Source organism: Salvelinus sp. IW2-2015, linkage group LG15 (genome assembly GCF_002910315.2).
Source record: "Salvelinus sp. IW2-2015 linkage group LG15, ASM291031v2, whole genome shotgun sequence".
Classification (NCBI taxonomy): Eukaryota; Metazoa; Chordata; class Actinopteri; order Salmoniformes; family Salmonidae; genus Salvelinus; species Salvelinus sp. IW2-2015.
In genome coordinates this window covers 39,530,436-39,549,408 of record NC_036855.1, presented here as the reverse complement: position 1 = coordinate 39,549,408, position 18,973 = coordinate 39,530,436, and the positions used below count along the sequence as shown (strand labels likewise).

At 44.2% G+C, this 18,973-nt stretch overlaps 1 protein-coding gene across 1 annotated transcript in view; it reads left to right on the top strand.

The window, feature by feature from the left end:
* Positions 1 to 18,973, top strand: part of taok3a (TAO kinase 3a) — a 105,387-nt gene that overhangs the window by 49,321 nt on the left and 37,093 nt on the right. Inside the window, 2 exon segments of the mRNA XM_070447140.1 lie at positions 4,897 to 4,996; positions 18,546 to 18,778. Of these exon segments, the coding sequence (XP_070303241.1) occupies positions 18,647 to 18,778 (132 nt within the window). The 5' untranslated portion in view covers positions 4,897 to 4,996; positions 18,546 to 18,646.

Genomic DNA, 18,973 nt, shown 5'->3' with positions numbered 1-18,973 from the left:
TGTGTAATGATCCACTGTGAATGGCACTGGGACACATTCTCAACTGAATGTGTAAAACTAGCTGTGAGTGATTTGTTTAAATATTTACTCCATTGGGTGTGGAGTGATAGGGCACTTTGCTTGTTTGTTTCATTCATGTTGGTGTGTGTACGCTACGTTTGAGGACATGTCTTGCGCTTACTCACACACACACACACAAACCACATTCAGCCAATCACATTGTTGTATGTGGGTGTACTGTGCATCCGTTTGACTAGTCTTGCACTTATTCACACATGCAAACACATACAGCACAAGCACAGGATAACACACCCTGTATTCCAAAATGATGACCACAGCCATATTGATCTCAACAAATGACCTCCACTTGGATTTGAGAGGGCATCTTTTCTCTGACCCTAAAGAAGCTCTATGGCTTTAATATCCAACTACACTTTGCTCAGGGTGAGAGATGGAGGGGGATAGTGGCCCGGTAAGTTTAAAGTTTGTGTGAGTGAGACCGTGTGTGTTTATTATTGAGTGTGTGAGTGCCTATGCTCCCAGAGAAGAGGTGTTGCATGGGAGGTGTTAAAGAACATGGAGCAGTCCCTAGAGCCTTGCCAGAGCAGCTACTTTTTTAAGCTGGGCCAGGACTGAATATTGCATATTGCTACTTAGATGGATCATATATGTGACCGACCGCCTCGATTTGGTCTTATGTAGCAGCATTTGAAATAGTTTTTTTTTTTTTTACATTGGATTAAAGTAGAGACTCACAGTTAGAAAGTTATATGTCATACACTGCAGTTGAGGAACAATGGGAAAGTAATTCTGCTTTGAATGTTGATAAACTTGACACCCCACTTTTGAGAAAATGACCCTTGAATTTTTTGGTGCACCTACTGGAGAGCACTTCTTTGTCTACACCCATTCAGCATCGTTCACACCCTCTTAAGCCTTAACCCCACCCATCTATTTAAGGATTCACATGAGGCCATGTGGTAAACACATGCTATATCAAATAAAATTTGTTTATCTGTTGCATGCATAGGATACAGAATGTGTAAACGGTACAGTGAAGTGGTTACTTGCAATATCAAAAACAGAAAGTGTCCAGATATAAATATTTGATCATTATTAGTTTACGCTTACCCGACACTTGTCTAAATTGATGGGTCATGTGAAGAAAATGCAATAACCCCCCCCCCCCCCCCCRGCTACATCTAGCTTAGTGGATGGGTCACTATTGTACACATGTTCATGAAATACAATCGATAATCCGTAATCACCASCAGACACACCTGGCTAATTTGATGGGTCATGTAATAATCTGTCCATGTAATAATCTGGCCAAAGTGGAGTCTTGTTTAGACATGTAGCTAGCTAGCTAAACAATGAACTGGCATAATCCCAACTCATACTACTACCAATACAAACTGATTGTCATAGCTGTTGTGTGAATCTGCAGGTAGCTAAAGCTAACAAACTAGGTTCAATATTAGCTAGTTAACATTGGGCTATAACTAGCAATGCAAATATTTTTGATTTGAATAATATTACTACACAGATCATACAAGTAACGTTAGCTAGCGAGCCAGCAAGCTATCGTTTGCTAGTTAACTAACAGTACTTTTTAACTTGCAATAAAAACGACTTTCTGACAAAATTAGGAACTTCTATCTGAAAAMGTAGCTAGACTCTTTACCTTTTATACATGGATGAACGCTTCACGGCAGACTAACCATTTAACTCTGTTTTGTTTGTATCATGGCTAGCGGGAAGATTCCTGTCTTTTTCCGTGGCTAAACCAACTAGGCTTGCAATTTAACTAGGCTCGTAATTTAACAATTGTATTTATGGATGGAATACACGTTTGTTATTAAGATTCATGAAAGTTCACATTCCAGAAGGGATTCCTGCCTAAAACAGCATTTTGATAAAAAATAAATGTTTACGTTCAAATGCCTCTCCTGTGAAGTAGTGACGTGCGGCCTACGCCTAGTTTCCTGAAACGAGTCACACACACACACACTATTAGTAGCTATATTAATCCCTGGTGAAGCTTTCACTCATAGTATATGTATATTACTGTAAAGGGAAAGTGAACTGTAGAGGTGGGCCTTTATTGGGTAGAAGTAGTGGGGCAGGGCCTGTATTCATAAATGCAGTGCGTCAAAGTAGTTGTGCTGATCTAGGATCAGGTCCGTGTATTCATCATGATCTAAAAGGCAAAACTGATCCTAGAGCAGCACGTTTTATGAGATCTATTTTAGCCTACTCCCATAATTTGCCATGAATCTTCATAGAGTAGGCATATTATGTTCACAGTGTCACTAAGCTGTTTTCGATGTGAGCTGCTCAGACTGCTCTGAAAATCTAAAAAATCCTGCTCTGTAGCAGGAGACTGTGTGTGTTATTATTCACCCTATCTGAGATTAGTCACTTCTATAAAATCCCAGCTTGCACCAAAACAGGACTCAGAGTTAACTGCCATGTTTGTACATGCTGTAATCAACTGTAGGCCTACATCATGTGTTGGTACAGGTATGTAAAAAAACAAGCATTGGTCAAAAATGCTTTGTGATTGGTTGAGACGCATTTTAAGCCGTGCTTTAAAAAAGAAAGCTGTTTTACAACAGGTAGGCCTATAACACAAAAATAGGCTACTTGTTTCTACTTGTTTCTAGAGTATGATCCCTGTGCATCCACTGTCCCATCAGCCCAGCCAGGCAATTTGTTAACTTGATCTCACAACTGTGAAAAGCATCTAGACATTATTTCTCCTTACTTCTAGCCTAACAAACAGCTTTAGCATACTTTTTATATATATTATTGACTGTATTACTGTATTATTGACTGTATGTTTGTTTATTCCATGTGTAACTCTGTGTTGTTGTATGTGTCGAACTGCTTTGCTTTGTTCTTGGCCAGGTTGCAGTTTTAAATGAGAACTTGTTCTCAACTAGCCTACCTGGTTAAATAAAGGTGAAATAAAATAAGAAATATGCAAAGACGTTTCAATCGAATAACAAGACAAACGAAATGAAATTCAACTGGTTTGGTGTCTCTCCAGCTAGCAAAAGGGAAGAGCTTGCATAGCATCATCTAGTGGGTGATTGAAATAAATAAATTGTCAGTGTTATGATTGCAATAATTGCCTTTTCTGTAAAATGGTCTGGCAGTAGGCTACAAGTGTAGACTGTATTTCTGCTTGATGAGTATTGATGATTGACGCACTATATTCAGCACCATTGACAGCACTATCACTGTCAGCAGCAGCACTAGCAGTGCTTGCCTGCCCATAGCAACCTGCCCAAACGGACGTTGCCAATCGAGCTAACTACACAGAGGGGTTGGCTGACAACGATGCCAATCAAACGAACGACCAGTCGGTTTGAATGATAGATGCAAGGTGCCAGCTACAAAAATGTTTAACAAGCCATCTCATGTACAATTGCTTCAATTCACAAAGTAGGCCATGTCAAAAAATAAATAAACTGTCTCTGTGGCCCTAACGAAGACACTGACACACACACACCATCCTTCTTTCCTGTAAAATGGCTCATTGCAGCCAGAGGCTCTCTCTTCCCTATCTGTCCTCACTCAGACACATTCAGCCAGGCTGTGTCTCTGTTAGCCAATAAGTGTCTGTAAGACGTCTGTGCGGGTACACTGTCTGTCCTGCACATAGATCACTCGTGTGCGCGCACACACACACAGTCTGACACACGGTCACACACCAATAACAGTGTCTGAAGGCCATCTCCTGCCATTGGCTACGAGGCCTTCTCTGACCTAGCTCTGTTAGTTACATCACCCAATATAGGACTCCCTCTCTTTTCCTCGTTCCCCTCGTTCCCTCTCTTGCCCTTTGACCACTATCATCCTCCTCCTCTTCTCCCCTCTATCTCTCTCTTTCTCTCTCACTGTCTCTCTGAGGAGAAGAGTTGAGGGCTTAACTTTCTCGAGGCTCCTGCCTCTTGCGTCAGTTTTTGTTATAAATCATGCAGCAACACTCACAAGAAGCACAATACAATTTTATCCCTTTCCTTTATTTTTCAATCTTTTTATACCAAACCTTATCCTGAGGCTTGTGGTATCTAACAGGAATAAGTCGTTTGGAGAAAAGAGGAACTAGTTCTCTGAGTAAGAGGTCAGGGGTCCTTGGTTGAATAATAGTCTCTTTTCTCTTGGCTGATGTTGTCTGGGTGGGTGTTCATAACGTGTTATTGTGTTTGGCCACTGACTACATGACCAGACTCTAGCTAGGTGCCAGAACGGCGTTGTTCTTGTGTCTTTGTGGATGAGAATGTTCCACCACCTGTCAACTCAGTGTATGATAGGACTGCACTATACTCTAGTCTGAGCGATTAGCAATTTTTGAGGTCGTTTCGGTTCCATACATTTTTTAAAATCATGGTTTTCGGTTGCGATTAATAAAAAATTAAAATATTATTTTTTTAATGCTGTAACAACACAGAATAAAACCGGTGTTTCCCCTATGTGCAGAAATATTTTGCTTTAACAACTTGAGAAAAACAGATCTGGGTTAAAATTGATTATGTACTTATTTTCTGTGTATTTGAGTATTTTCAAATAATCGGTGCGTCGTCTGGGTAGGCRGTCATTGTAAATAAGAATTTGTTCTAAACTGACTTGCCTAGTTTAATAAATATATATTTTTTAAATATCCAAATGCATTCCAATATTCATTGAACGCAGGTCTGGGGAGAGTCACAACTAGGCTATACAGCCAACTCCTTGATAAGTGCGCATTGGATAAGTGCAAACAATTTCACAACATTTTGATGCACCAATGCATTTATCAGGAGTCTGACTGTATTTAGGCTATGTGATATGTAAGTGTTTTTGACCACATTCTTTAAGCATATCCTCTCCCATTCTGTGTTCCCTCAGGTTTTCCCCCATCATCTCTTCCAGTCATGAAGCAGCGGAGTGGGCTGTAGACCCACTCTGAGCCCAGAGAACAGCAGCAGCCCCTCATACACTTTCTAAGGTAATGTGGTCGTCTAGCACTAGCAGACAATTTTGTCCAATGCCACCTACAGTTAACCTATATTCAGACTAGTCTGTACTGTGTGGCCTGTGCAGGAATCATCAGAGTCAACCGTCAGAACATATCCTCAAAATCAATATTCAATCTATTCTGATCGATAAATGTATTCATTTTGAACCATTTAGTCCTTTGTCAATCAAGTCTGCTCCCTCCATATTGTATTGCAACCAAGCAGGCGACTGTAATGGTTGGTCATCTCTTGCTGCTCTACATACGAGAGCCGGCGTGATGCTGCTGCCTTCGTGAACCAATCACTCAGAATTAAACTCTTCTCTGGGAGAAGAGAAGCAAGCTTTCTCTTGCCACAGCTTGCTCCAGTTTCTCTCCCCCCARACACACAGACCAATATCGCTCGGAGGAAAGCTGGCTGCTGAGTCAGAGTAGTGCAGAGCCCAGGCAGAGCGCTGGGGGGTCCTGGGGAGGGGAGGAGTGGGAGGGAGGGAGTGTCCCTATGTGTGTCTGTGAGATTGAATGACCTAACCCCTGTATTAAAGTGTGTTATTTTCAAGAACACATGTACTKATTTTACATTTTAGTCATTTAGCATACTCTCTTATCCAGAGTGACTTGCTCAAGATATTTCAACTAGTTGGCTTGGGGATTCGAGCCAGCAACCTTTCGGTTACTGTAATGACACTCTTAACTGCTAGTCTACCTTCCGCCAGGGCTGATGCGTCCAAGGCTGTCTGTCTTGATTAATATGGCTTTACGGAAGTGAAGTGATTCTCTATGGGAATGAATACCATAGTAGAATACCCTATGAAAAGCCCTAATTCTACTCTGTTATGTCATGGTAGAGTGAAAATTACTTAATGATACTACTTTCTCTCCTTCCTTCCTTCTCTCTCCTCTCTATCTATCCCACCATACGTTATCTCAACACACAATTTGCCAAGTTTATCTTTTTCTTTTATTACAAGTCCCCGGCTGCGTTTGAATCCGTTAAGAATTTCCACAGTCTGTATAACTCCTGATTCCTTAATGCGGAGGGCCGTGAGCCGCTAAAGCCGCTGCCTTCGCATTCAACTCACTCGTAGGAGTTCAAATGGAATACACAATCATTGGAAGAGAGGAACAGAGGAGAGGGGGATGGAGTGAGTGAGAAAGAGAGAAAGAGCCATTGCATCCTCCTCGGTGTTCATGTTTGGCCGAGTGTAAGAGAAAGAGGCAGAGAGAGGGAACTCAGTGTGTTTTCACCCAGTCCATCTACATCAATCGCACTGTACCAGGTAGCTCTCAGCGGAGTAGAGCTCTGGCATATGTGTTACTGCATTTGTGTGAGTAGCCATGCATGGGTATGTGGGTATGTGCACGCACATCCATGCGTGTGTGCATGTCAGAGCAGAGCTATAGAATAGAATATTCAGCATCCTGATGGTCTTTCATAGCAACACGTTTAGAGATGAATTAGTAATGGCAGTGCAGGGACCTCAGGGAACTCACAGCGTGAGAAACAACTGTGTGCGTGCTTGCATGTGTATTTGGGCAAGAGGAGATGTGAGGGCATGTCTGTTTATGAATATTCGTAATGGGAGTGTGTGTGTGCGTGCGTGTGTCTGATCATCATTATCACTCTAATGAACCAGTCCATCGCAAATACATTACCTCCCCCCTCTCGCTCTTTACCCACACGCCTACCCACGCACACATACACTGCCTTCAGAAAGTATTTCTCRCCTTGACTTTTTCTACATTTTGTTGTGAGAAAGTGGGATTTTAGTTGTAACGATATACACAAAATACTCTGTCAATATTTACTAAAAATGAATGAAAAATCAAACCCGAATATTTCTTGATTTAGATYGGTATTCACACTCCTGAGACAATACATGTTAGACACCTTTGGCAGCTATTACAGATGGGAGTCTTTCTGGGTAAGTCTCTAAGAGCTTTGCACACCTGGATTGTACAATATTTCCCAATTATTCTTTTTTTAAATCTTCAAGCTCTGTGAAGTTGGTTGTTGATCATTGCAAGAAAGCCATTTTCAAGTCTTGCCATAGATTTTCATGCCAATTTAAGTCAAATAGGAATATTCAATGTTGTCATGGTAAGCATCTCCAGTGTAGATTTGGCCTTGTGTTTTACGTTATTGTCCTGCTGAAAGGTGAATTTGTCTCCCAGTGTCTGTTAAAAAGAAGACTGTAGCAGGTTATCCTCTAGGATTTTGCCTGTGCTTAGCTGTATTCCGTTTCTTTTTATCTTAAACTCCCTAGTCCTTGCCGATGACAAGCCACATTTTGTTCAGTATTACTTAAGTGCCTTGTTGCAAACAGGATGCATGTTTTGGAATATTTATATTCTGTACAGGATTACTTKTTTTCACTCTGTCATTTAGGTTAGTATTGTTGAGTAACTACAATGTTGTTGATCCTAGGGCTGTTGCAGTGACTGTATTACCGCCACACCGGCAGTCATGAGCCATGACCGCAGTAAAATTCTGAATGACTGTTGAGTCACGGTAATCTCCTTTTATGCACTCTTGGACACGTGTTAGTAGTATCCAACTCGCTAACGATCATCAGGTCGCTAATGGCCTGGTACTCAGGGCTCTATTGTCCCTCTAACCACTCTGACATCAATGCAAATGCAATTGAAAATCACATCAAACACTTATCATTAAAACAGTATGTGCTTTTAAAACTCACCTCACTATGATTGACCAATTTGAAGAAAGAAGTTCAACAGTAGATTGAAACTGAGTGTAAAACATGGTTGTTGTGGATGTTATTTCAAAGCCTAGCACATGAAATGGACAGAGCTTTTTAAGGTGATAATTAATTCAAAACTATCATATGCAWATTAGAGTTTATGCATAATCATAGGCCTATATATAAGCCCAAGTCCAAAATTAAACCTGAATTAAAATAATGATTGTGCTGTTARACAATTTATAGCCTAGACTTATTACGCATGGCAGAAAAACATTTAAAAAATGATTTGAAGTCTTTGGTACATAATTGGTAGCTTAAATTAAACAAATTCAGAGTTGGCCTACAATTAAAGTGAATTTGTATTTTATTTTGAATAGCCTAGTAAAAGGGCATTTAAAAAAAATATTTTCATAATTTATATGCTGACACGTGACCTTTTAGCTACAGAAAATCTCACCACCGAGCGTCTCCATCTTCCCCCCTCATTCCTTTCTAAAGCGTGCAGAAAGAGGGCTGTCAACAGTTTKATGAAATATGTTTTGTTGTGAAAACATGTTACTGTTGATGTTCCTGGACAGATTTAACTTGGTTTCCCAAATTAAGGACTGGGTAGCTGCAGGAACAGGGTTGGGGAGCCTATGGCATACAGAGTTTGTGCAGAATATCACCTGTCACACAGCAAAAGGCTGCATGCTCCTCAAACAGTGCTTGATGCATTGAGTGAATTAACCGGAATAGACTTCCAGACATGAGTGAAACATTTACAGGCGGGAAAGTGGCCTCCATTCGCCATTCCAGTGCATACAGATGACTTGTATTTTTTCTCCTGCCCCTGTTCCTGCCCATTTGGTAATGAGCCATTCTAAATCTTTTTTTATTTTATTTATTTTTTACAAATTAGTAAAGACGAGATTAAATTTAGTCTGATGGGTAAAAATGTGATCACTTGAAAAGAGAACAGTGTGTGCAGCCTATAGCCGCATCATTTAACCCATATCATATATAAGGCATTCTAAGGTTTGTATCATTCACAACTAAAGTTGCCAAATAACTCTAAATCTAGCATATAAGAGCMGTTTCAAATTATCACTTTTACGCTCACATAGCCACTTCATATGTGCACTCGCACAAATATCCTTTCTATTTTATTCAGCTAACCTCAATTATACGTTGTCTTACTATAAAACCACATGATATAAAAGAATGSCACGGGACTTAAGCATATCTTGTCTGCTAAATGAGCAAGCCTATGGCATGGTGCATAGCCAGATAACATTCAGTAGGCCAACTCATATTCTGTTCTTCCTGAAATAATTTTTTTTCATATCATGTCTCTTTAGACCTGCCTAAAATAAAGTTGATTTATTTTGATGTTGTATATTCAATTGATTTATTAGACTTTTTAAAATGTGATGTTCCAAAGGTGCATATCAGCTGCTTGTATGCAGCTTGTGTGCATGGAGGCCTGGAGACGCTAAACATGTTTATGTTAATTAACGCTAAATTACCATGATACCGACAATCTTTTGCATGACATTAACCGGCTTACAAAATGTCGTGACCGCCACAGCCCTTGTTGATCCAGCCTCAGTTTTCGCATATCACGACCATTAAACTCAGTAACTGTTTTAAAATCACCGTTGGCCTCATGGTGAAATCTCTCTCCAGCGTCTGATTTGGGAAGGATGCCTGCATCTTTGTAGTGACTGGGTGTATTGATATACCATCCAAAGCCTAATTAATAACTTCACCATGCTCAAAGGGATAGTCGGCGTCTGCTTTTTWAAAATGTTTACACATCTACCAATCGGTGCCCTTCTTTGCGAGGCATTGAAAAACGTCTTTGTGGTTGAATCTGTGCTTGAAAATCACTACTCAATTGAGGGACCTTATAATTATCTGTTTGTGTGGGGTACAGAGATGGGGTAGTCATTCAAAAATCATGTTAACCCCTATAATTGCCCACACAGTGATTCCATGCAGCTTATTATGTGATTTGTTAAGCAAATTTTTACTCCTGAACTTATTTAGGTACGCCATAACAAAGGGGTTGAATACTTATTGACTCTAGACATTTCAACTAATTTTTTTTAATGAATTTCAAAAATGTTCTACAAACAAATTTCTACTGACATAATGCGGAATTGTGTGTAGATCAATAACACAACATCTAAATGTAATCAATTTTAAATTCAGACTAACGCAACAAATGTGGAAAAAGGAAAGGGGTGTGAATACTTTCTGAAGGCTCTGTACTATATGCACCCACTCATTCATTCACGCGGACCCAAATGCATGCTTGTGCACTCCCCCATACACACGTGAGCATATTTACACACACACACACACACACACACACACACACACACACACACACACACACACTAATCTAAACCGCTTCCCTAAACACCTCCCTTAGCACAACGGCATTCATAGATCCGCAAATTATTCCCGAACACACACACACCAAACGGTGTAAGTGGGTAGAAGGAGGACAGGGAAGCAGTTGTTGAACCAACCCAACAGCACTGTTACAACCTGTTGTTGCCTCGTTGCGTCATATCACACATTTCTACTGAGGAGGAGAAGGAGAGGAGCAGGAGGAGAGCAAAAAAAGAGGGAAGAGAGATGGAAGTGAAGTGTCCCTTGAGTGAGCATGTGGTTTATTAATTTTCTCCATTTCTATCTCGGACCCTCTGTCCTCTCTCCTTCTATCACACTCATTTACACTYAGTGGACAAAACATTAGTACTGACTGGGTGAATCCAGGTGAAAGCTATGATCCCTTATTCATGTCACTTGTTAAATCCGTCTAAAAGAAGGGGAGGAGACCAGTTAAAGAAGGATTTTTAAAGTCTTGAGACAATTGAGACATGGATTGTGTATGTATGCCATTCAGAGGGTGAATGGMCAAGACAAAAGATTTAAGTACCTTTGAATGCGGTATGGTAGTGGGTGCCAGGCGCACTGGTTTGAGTGTGTCAAGAACTGCAACGCTGCTTGGATCTTTACGCTCAACCGTTTCCCGTGTGTATCAAGAATGCTCCACCACCCAAAGGACATTCAGCCAATATGACACACTGTGGGAAGAATTGGAGTCAACATAGGCCAGCATCCCAGTTGAACACTTTAGACACTTTGTAGAGTCTATGCCCCGACTGAGGCTGTTCTGAGTGCAAAAGGGAGTGCATCTCAATATTAGGAAGGTGTTCAGAATGTTTTGTGCACTGAGTGGCTTTGAAACCTACCACGTGGGTAAAATCACTGATGCTCTCTCTCTCGTGCACTCTTCTCTCTCTCCTTTATTTTCTCTCTCTCTCTCTCTGTCTTTCTGTGTTCTTTTATCTGGTGGAAGCTGTCTATCCAGATTGAGCGGGAGGCTTACGTCAGGTTTTATTTGAAGCTCTTACTGGAGAGGTTTGAGCTCAACAGACAGGAGGAGAGGGGAGACCGACCAGGATGATGCAATGAAGAGAGACACACTGTCACGATCGTGTGGAGGAGAGACGGACCAAAACGCAGCATGTGGAAAATAAGCCATCTTCTTTTATTTTTTCTACGAAGATGAACATGAAACGAAACACTATTACAAACTATACAAAAACAACAAACGACCGTGAAGCTATAAACGTAGTGCACACACACAGGCTACAAACGTTCAACATAGACAATTCCCCACAACCAGCTAAAGCCTATGGCTTGCCTTAAATATGGCTCCCAATCAGAGACAACAATAACCAGCTGTCTCTAATGTTGAGACCCAATTCAGGCAACCATAGACTTTCCTAGATACCTACACTCAACCATAGACACAGCTAGACTACTATACTAAACATAAACCCAACTACTCTAATAAACCCCTAAACCTTAAACCACCCTAGACACTACAAAAACCACATACATCCCCATGTCACACCCTGACCTAACCAAATAATAAAGAAAACAAAGAAATACTAAGGCCAGGGCGTGACATAACCCCCCCTTAAGGTGCGAACTCCGGGCGCACCAGCACAAAGTCTAGGGGAGGGTCTGGGTGGGCGTCCGTCCACGGCGGCGGCTCCGGCACTGGTCGTGTCCCCACCCCACCATAGTCACTACCCGCTTTCGTAGCCTCCTCCAAATGGCCACCCTCCACATTAACCCCACTGGATTAAGGGGCGGCAAGCAGCACCGGACTAAGGGCAGCACCGGACTAAGGGGCAGCACCGGACTAAGGGGCAGCACCGGACTAAGGGGCAGCACCGGACTAAGGGGCAGCACCGGATAAGGGGCAGCCGACAGGATAAGGGCAGCACCAGGTTAAGGGGCAGCTCCGGACTGAGGGACGGCAGCTCCGGACTGAGGGACGGCAGCTCCGGACTGAGGGACGGATTCCTGGCTGGATGACGGGGGGGGGGGGGGCCTGGCGGATCCTGGCTGGACGGCTCTGGCGGATCCTGGGGACGCTCTGGCGGATCCTGGCTGGACGGCTCATGGCTGGCTGACGGATCTGGCTGCTCATGGCTGGCTGACGGATCTGGCTGCTCATGGCTGGCTGACGGATCTGGCTGCTCATGGCTGGCTGACGGATATGGCTGCTCATGGCTGGCTGACGGATTCTGGCTGCTGATGGCTCGCTGACGGATCTGGCTGCTCATGGCTCCTGACGGATCTGGCTGCTCATGGCTCGCTGACGGAGCTGGCTGCTCATGGCTCGCTGACGGAGCTGGCTGCTCATGGCTGGCGGAAGGCTCTGGCTGATCCGTTCTGGCGGAAGGCTCTGGTGATCCGGCTGGCGGAAGGCTTGGCTGATCCGGTCTGGCGAAGGCCTGGCTGATCCGGTCTGGCGGAAGCTCTGGCTGATCCGGTCTGGCGGAAGGCTCTGGCTGATCCGTCTGGCGGAAGGCTCTGGCTGATCCGGTCTGGCGGAAGGCTCTGGCTGCTCCGTCTGCGGAAGGCTCAGCGGCTCCTGTCTGGCGGAAGGCTCTGTAGGCTCATGGCAGACAGGCGGCGTTGCAGGCTCATGGCAGACGGGCGGCTTTGAAGGCTCATGCAGACGGGCAGTTCATGCGGCGTTGGCAGACGGGCAGTTCATGCGGCGCTTGGCAGACGGGCAGTTTATGCGCGCTTGGCAGACGGCAGTTCAGGCCGTTGGGCAAGGCAGTCAGGCGCCGCTTGGCAGACGGGCAGTTCAGGCGCCGCTTGGCAGAACGGGCAGTTCAGGCGCCGCTTGGCAGACGGGCAGTTCAGGCGCCGCTTGGCAGACGGGCAGTTCAGGCGCGCTTGGCAGACGGGCAGTTCAGGCGCCGTTGGGCAGACGGCAGACTCTGCCGGCTGAGACGCACTGTAGGCCTGTGCGTGGTGCCGGAACTGGAGTACCGGGCTAAGGACACGCACCTTCAGGCTAGTGCGGGGAACAACAACAGGGCACACTGGACTCTCAAGGCGTACTATAGGCCTGATGTTGGTACCGGCACTGGTGGTACCAGGCTGAGGGCACGCACAACAGGGCGAGTACGGGGAGAAGGACAGTGCGTACAGGGCTCTGGAGACGCACATGAGGCTTGGTGCTGGTACCGGAACTGGTGGTACCGGACTGGAGACACGCACCTCAAGGCTAGTGCGGGGAGCAGGGACAGGGCACACTGAGTTCTCAAGGCGCACTATAGGACTGGTGCGTGGTACCGGAACTGGTGGTACCGGGCTGAGGGCACGCACCTCAGGACGAGTGCGGGGAGAAGGATCAGTGCGTACAGGCTCTGGAGACGCACAGGAGGCTTGGTGCGTGGTGCCGAGACTGGAGGCACTGGGCTGGAGACACGCACCACAGGGAGAGTGCGTGGAGGAGGAACAGGGCTCTGGAGACTCACTGGAAGCCTGGTGCGTGGTGTCAGCACTGGTGGTACTGGGCTGGGAATACACACCACAGGGCTAGTGCGAGGAGCAGTAACAGGACGCACAGGACTCTGGAGACGCACAGGAGGCTTTGTGCGTGCTGTAGGCACTGTCTTAACCAGACGGCTAGCACGCTCCTCAGGACGAGTATGGAGAGCTGTTCCCGGTGACATTAACTCACCAACACGTTCATTCGGACGAATGCCGTGCCTCATGCACCAAACCAGTACATCCCTCATAACTCTCTCTCTCCAATTTCTCCATTAACTCCTTTACTGTCTCTGCGTCACTCACCTCCAAATCCGCCCTCACCGGCTCCTTACGGTAAGCAGGAGGAGTTGGCTCACGTCTCCCGACTGACCCAACTAAACTACCCGAGAGCCCCCCCCCCAAAAATTTTTGGGTTTGACTTACGGGCTTCCAGCCTTGTTCCTTGCTGCCTCCTCATATCTCCGCCTCTCTGCTTTCGCTGCCTCCAGCTCAGCTTTGGGGCGGTTATATTCTCCTGGTACTTTCGCGGTTCAGAATTACCTCCCAATTCCAATAGTCCTGTGTAGGTGGGTCCTGTTGTTGTTGCACACGCTGCTTGATCCGAGTTGGTGGGAATTCTGTCACGACGTGTGGAGGAGAGACGGACCAAAACGCAGCATGTGGAAAATAAGCCATCTTCTTTTATTTTTTCTACGAAGATGAACATGAAACGAAACACTATTACAAACTATACAAAAACAACAAACGACCGTGAAGCTAAAACGTAGTGCACACACACACACACACAACACACACACACACACACACACACACACACACACACACACACACACACACACACACAACACACACACACACACACACACACACACACACACACACACACACACACACACACACACACACACACACACACACACACACACACACACACACAGGCTACAAACGTTCAACATAGACAATTCCCCACAACCAGCTAAAGCCTATGGTTGCCTTTAAATATGGCTCCCAATCAGAGACAACAATAAACCAGCTGTCTCTAATTGAGACCCAATTCAGGCAACCATAGACTTTCCTAGATACCTACACTCAACCATAGACACAGCTAGACTACTATACTAAACATAAACCCAACTACTCTAATAAACCCCCTAAACCTTACAACCACCCTAGACACTACAAAAACCACATACATTCCCCATGTCACACCCTGACCTAACCAAAATAATAAAGAAAACAAAGAATACTAAGGCCAGGGCGTGACACACACACACACACATTTGGAATACTTTATTTGGATTCACTGTCAAGCCTATAATCATGGAAACAAAAACACGGTCTCCGCACGCGCGCACACACACACACACACACACACACTCAGTGTGTTTTCCCTGTTGGCATGTCAGAAGGGCCAGTGAATGATTGCAGGATGTTTGAATACATGATGTTTTTCTATAGCTAAAGGGTGTATTTATCGTTCTATGTAAGGTCTATAACAGCAGAGGCCAGTAAGAAACATGGCGCCTATTTCGTTCAGAACAATCTGACCATGAACTGAGAAGTTGCCAGTAGTTTACCCATTCCTAACTCTGATATCAGTGGTGGAATGAATCAATGTTTAAAAAAAAGTTTCAACCCATATTTTTCACAGGTTTTGCAAAGCAGTAATTATGTAAGTTGTATGTGTGAACTGAACTTTAGTTTAACAAAGTAATGCTTCATTCTAAAAAGAAAAGGTTCCTGGAGACTCCTTCTTCAAATTGAAACTGTGGGGGAACCCCTATAAGTTCTTCGACGAACCCTTTTAATGGGTCCTCGAAGAACCTTTTTGAATAACCTTTTGGGGTTAATTTTTGAACTAGCCCCCTTTGAACTAGCCCCCCCACCTAATTATTATTGTTGTTGTTGTTATTATTATTCATAGTAATATGCATAACACTATCAGTCACACAATATTTTAGTTGTCAGTGTTTAATGATTTTAGTGGCAAAGCAGAATAAAAAATCAAAGTATGCGGTAAACCCCCAGCAGAGCCCCAAGTCCAATGGGTATATCCACTGGTGTGTTGATGTTCTCCGCATCCATAGCCAGAATGATTTTGCAGTGCATGGTGATCGAACAGGTTTCCTGTTATATTCATCAGAGGTGTAGGGAGGGTGAAGTCTGTGAATCCCAAAAATAGTAATTATACAGATGATTAACAAAACATGCACACGACAGCACACAAAGCCTATTCCCCCTCAGGAGACTGAAAAGATTTGGCCTGAGTCCTCATCGAGAGGATCCTGACTGGTTGCATCACCACCTGGAATGGCAACTGTTCGGCCTCCAACCGCAAGGCACTACAGAGGYTTGTGCGTACGGCCCAGTACATCACTGGGGCCAAGCTTCCTGCCATCCAGGACCTCTATACCAGGCGGTGTCAGAGGAAGGCKCAAAACATTGCCAAGGACTCCAGCCACACTAGTCATAGACTGTTCTCTCTGATACCACACGGCAAGCGGTACCGGAGCGCCAAGTCTAGGTCAAAAAGGCTTCTTTACAGCTTCTACCCCCAAGCCATAAGACTGCTGAACAGCTAATCAAATGGCAACTGGGACTWTTTMCWTTGWGTCCCCCCCCCCCCCCCTTTTTACACTGCTGCTGCTCGCTGTTTATTGTCTGTGCATAGTCACTTTACCTCTACCTACATGTACATATTACCTCAATTACCTCGACTAACCGGTGCCCCCGCACATTGACTCTGTACTGGAACCCCCTGAATAMAGCCTCACTACTGTTATTTTATTGTTGCTCCTTAATTATTTGTTATTTCATTTTTTTTCTTCCTTAACTGCATTGTTGGTTAAGGGCTTGTAAGTAAGCGTTTCACTGTAAGGTTGTATTCCGCGGATYTGACAAATACAATTTGATTTTATTATGGATACTTCCTACATATCCTATCGGTTTTTCACACCGTAACGCCCTCAAACTCAACTCTGGACCTCYAAGACAGTTTCACTGCATTTTTTTCATTGTTCCTCTCTAATCAGGGACTGGTTTTGACCTGGGACACCAGGTGTTTGCAATTACCCATTTAATACCCATTTAAAAATGAAATTAAAATAATAATAAAGGAGGCGACAAGGACAAAACAATATAACTTGAAACTAACGTAAACCCCCTACAGTGGTAACAAGGTTTTTGATATATTTTTGTGTCTGGAAAGAAGATATAACTCTTTAATAAGATTAAACTCGTGAGAATTATTATGATGATGATGTTGAGTATCTGTGTGTGTTCCTGTCTCTGCCTGTGTACACCCTGTGTTTGTGCGTAATCATGTGGCCCTCTGCTCTCTCTGTCTGTGTGTCCGTCCCTCCCTCCCAGGGGAGAACCCCTAATCTCATTGAAGCCATGGATGTTGAAGGCTGACCGCAGTACTGCAGGCATTGTTAGCAGAAAACAGGATCCCCAATTATGGTGAATGGAAAAATGTAAATCTTCGTGTAAATTAAAACAATTAATTGAAGACAATCATGGTACCAATAATTGCTGTAAATACTCCAGGTGTATGTCCTTGAACCGATTATTTTACAATTGAACACAGAAGTTATAAGGATAATTTAGTTGGAAATACCAGCCTGAAGTACCCCAGTCGGCCTTCAACTTTAGTTACTCAATGAGAGGGGGCAGCAGTGAGCTAGCCTGCAACGTCACTTCCTGGATTAGCTCAAACTGCGCATGTTAAGTCTCCATGYGATGCCACCTTAACTGACTTAATTTGGCTTCAATGCGCTATTGAGTCTTCACATGGGAGGAATGGTGTCACTTAATCGATGGCATTGTCCATTTATATATACAGTCATTGGTGTGTCACTAACTGGAACATAGCTCAGGCTATGTTTGATGGCCTAGCTGCAGTCTGGTGACTCACAACAGCCATACCTGCTGCTGCTACCCTGTGCATCTGAGTGTGTCAGTGTGTGTCCATTTGTGTGCGCATGTGTGGAAGTGATGCACCAATGACTCACGGTGATCGAGCTGTCCAGTGTGCGTTTGTGTGTGGGTCTGTGAGTGTGTGTGRATGTTTGTATTTTCCCCCAACTGTGTGTCTGATCTTCTGCTTGGATGAGCAACAGGAGCAGACAGTGAGCAGTCCATGCCTTACCATCTTCTGTCCCCTCTACCCTGCCAACTGTTCATGTGACATACACACACATTCAGCTTGTAATTCCTGGAAAGAATCAGGTTATATGGGGATGAGTAGGATATGGGAGCAGACAAGGTTGTACCGATTCAGTCTCTTGATCAGACTGTGTGTATGTGCATGTTTGTGTTGGTCTGTAGGGCCTGATTGTAAATGTAATCTCTATGTTGTGTGTAGGCGTCCAGTAACTCCATCATAAATGTGTCTGTGTGTGTGTGTCTGCTACATGGATCGTGCCTTTCCTGACAAGCTGCTTAAATACCAGCCCCTCGTGTCACGCCTCGGCTATCAGTGCAAGCTCGCTGTCCCGGCCATGTTCACAGGCTGATAGTACTTGGCCTTCAGATAGCAGGCCTGCATAAGACGAAGCAGCTAGCAAGTTACTACTCCGTGTCAGCAGTTATAGGCAGCATTGCTGTGTGGAGAAGGTGCTATCTGTTTCCTTAGGTMTCCAGATATCCCTGTCCTGAAATGTTTGAATGCTTATTGTATGAATTATGATTTGTGGATTCATAAAGTATTTAAAAATGTTTGTGTGTGTGTCTTCCATCCAGGTAGTGATCATAAATGCTGTCTGTCTGCACTGTTACGTCCTAACTTATTACCATCTCTCTCTCTACTTTTTGGCATGGGAAACATGTGTACATTGCCAAAGCAAGTGAAATAGATAATAAACAAAAGTGAAATAAACAAAACATTTACAGTAAACATTACAGTCACAAACATTGCCGATTCTAGTAATTTTCTCTCTCGTTCTCTCTGTATGTTTCCTCTCATCCAGGTGGGTATGGTAAATGCCCGGCGCGTGGATGAGGAGCAGCAGCTGCAGTGAGGTGGAACACCGCGGTAACCACGGTACCGTCTAGCCCCGCCCACCCCACCATGCCCTCGTCCACGCGGAAGGGAGCGCTGAAGGACCCCGAGCTGGCCGACCTCTTCTTCAAAGATGACCCAGAGGAAGTCTTCTGTGACCTGCACGAGATCGGCCATGGCAGCTTTGGGGCCGTCTACTTTGTGAGTAGTACCTCAGGGTTGGATACTAAATTGAGATATGTCGAACTCAGAATTTAAAATGTCTTTAATTTGAATTAAAACATTTTATTTTTTAAATGTAACCTTCATTTAGCRAGGCAAGTCATTTTAACTAGGCATTACCCTGGAGATTTTTCACAATACATTTAGTACTTAGAAAGTATTTGAAGTTATTGG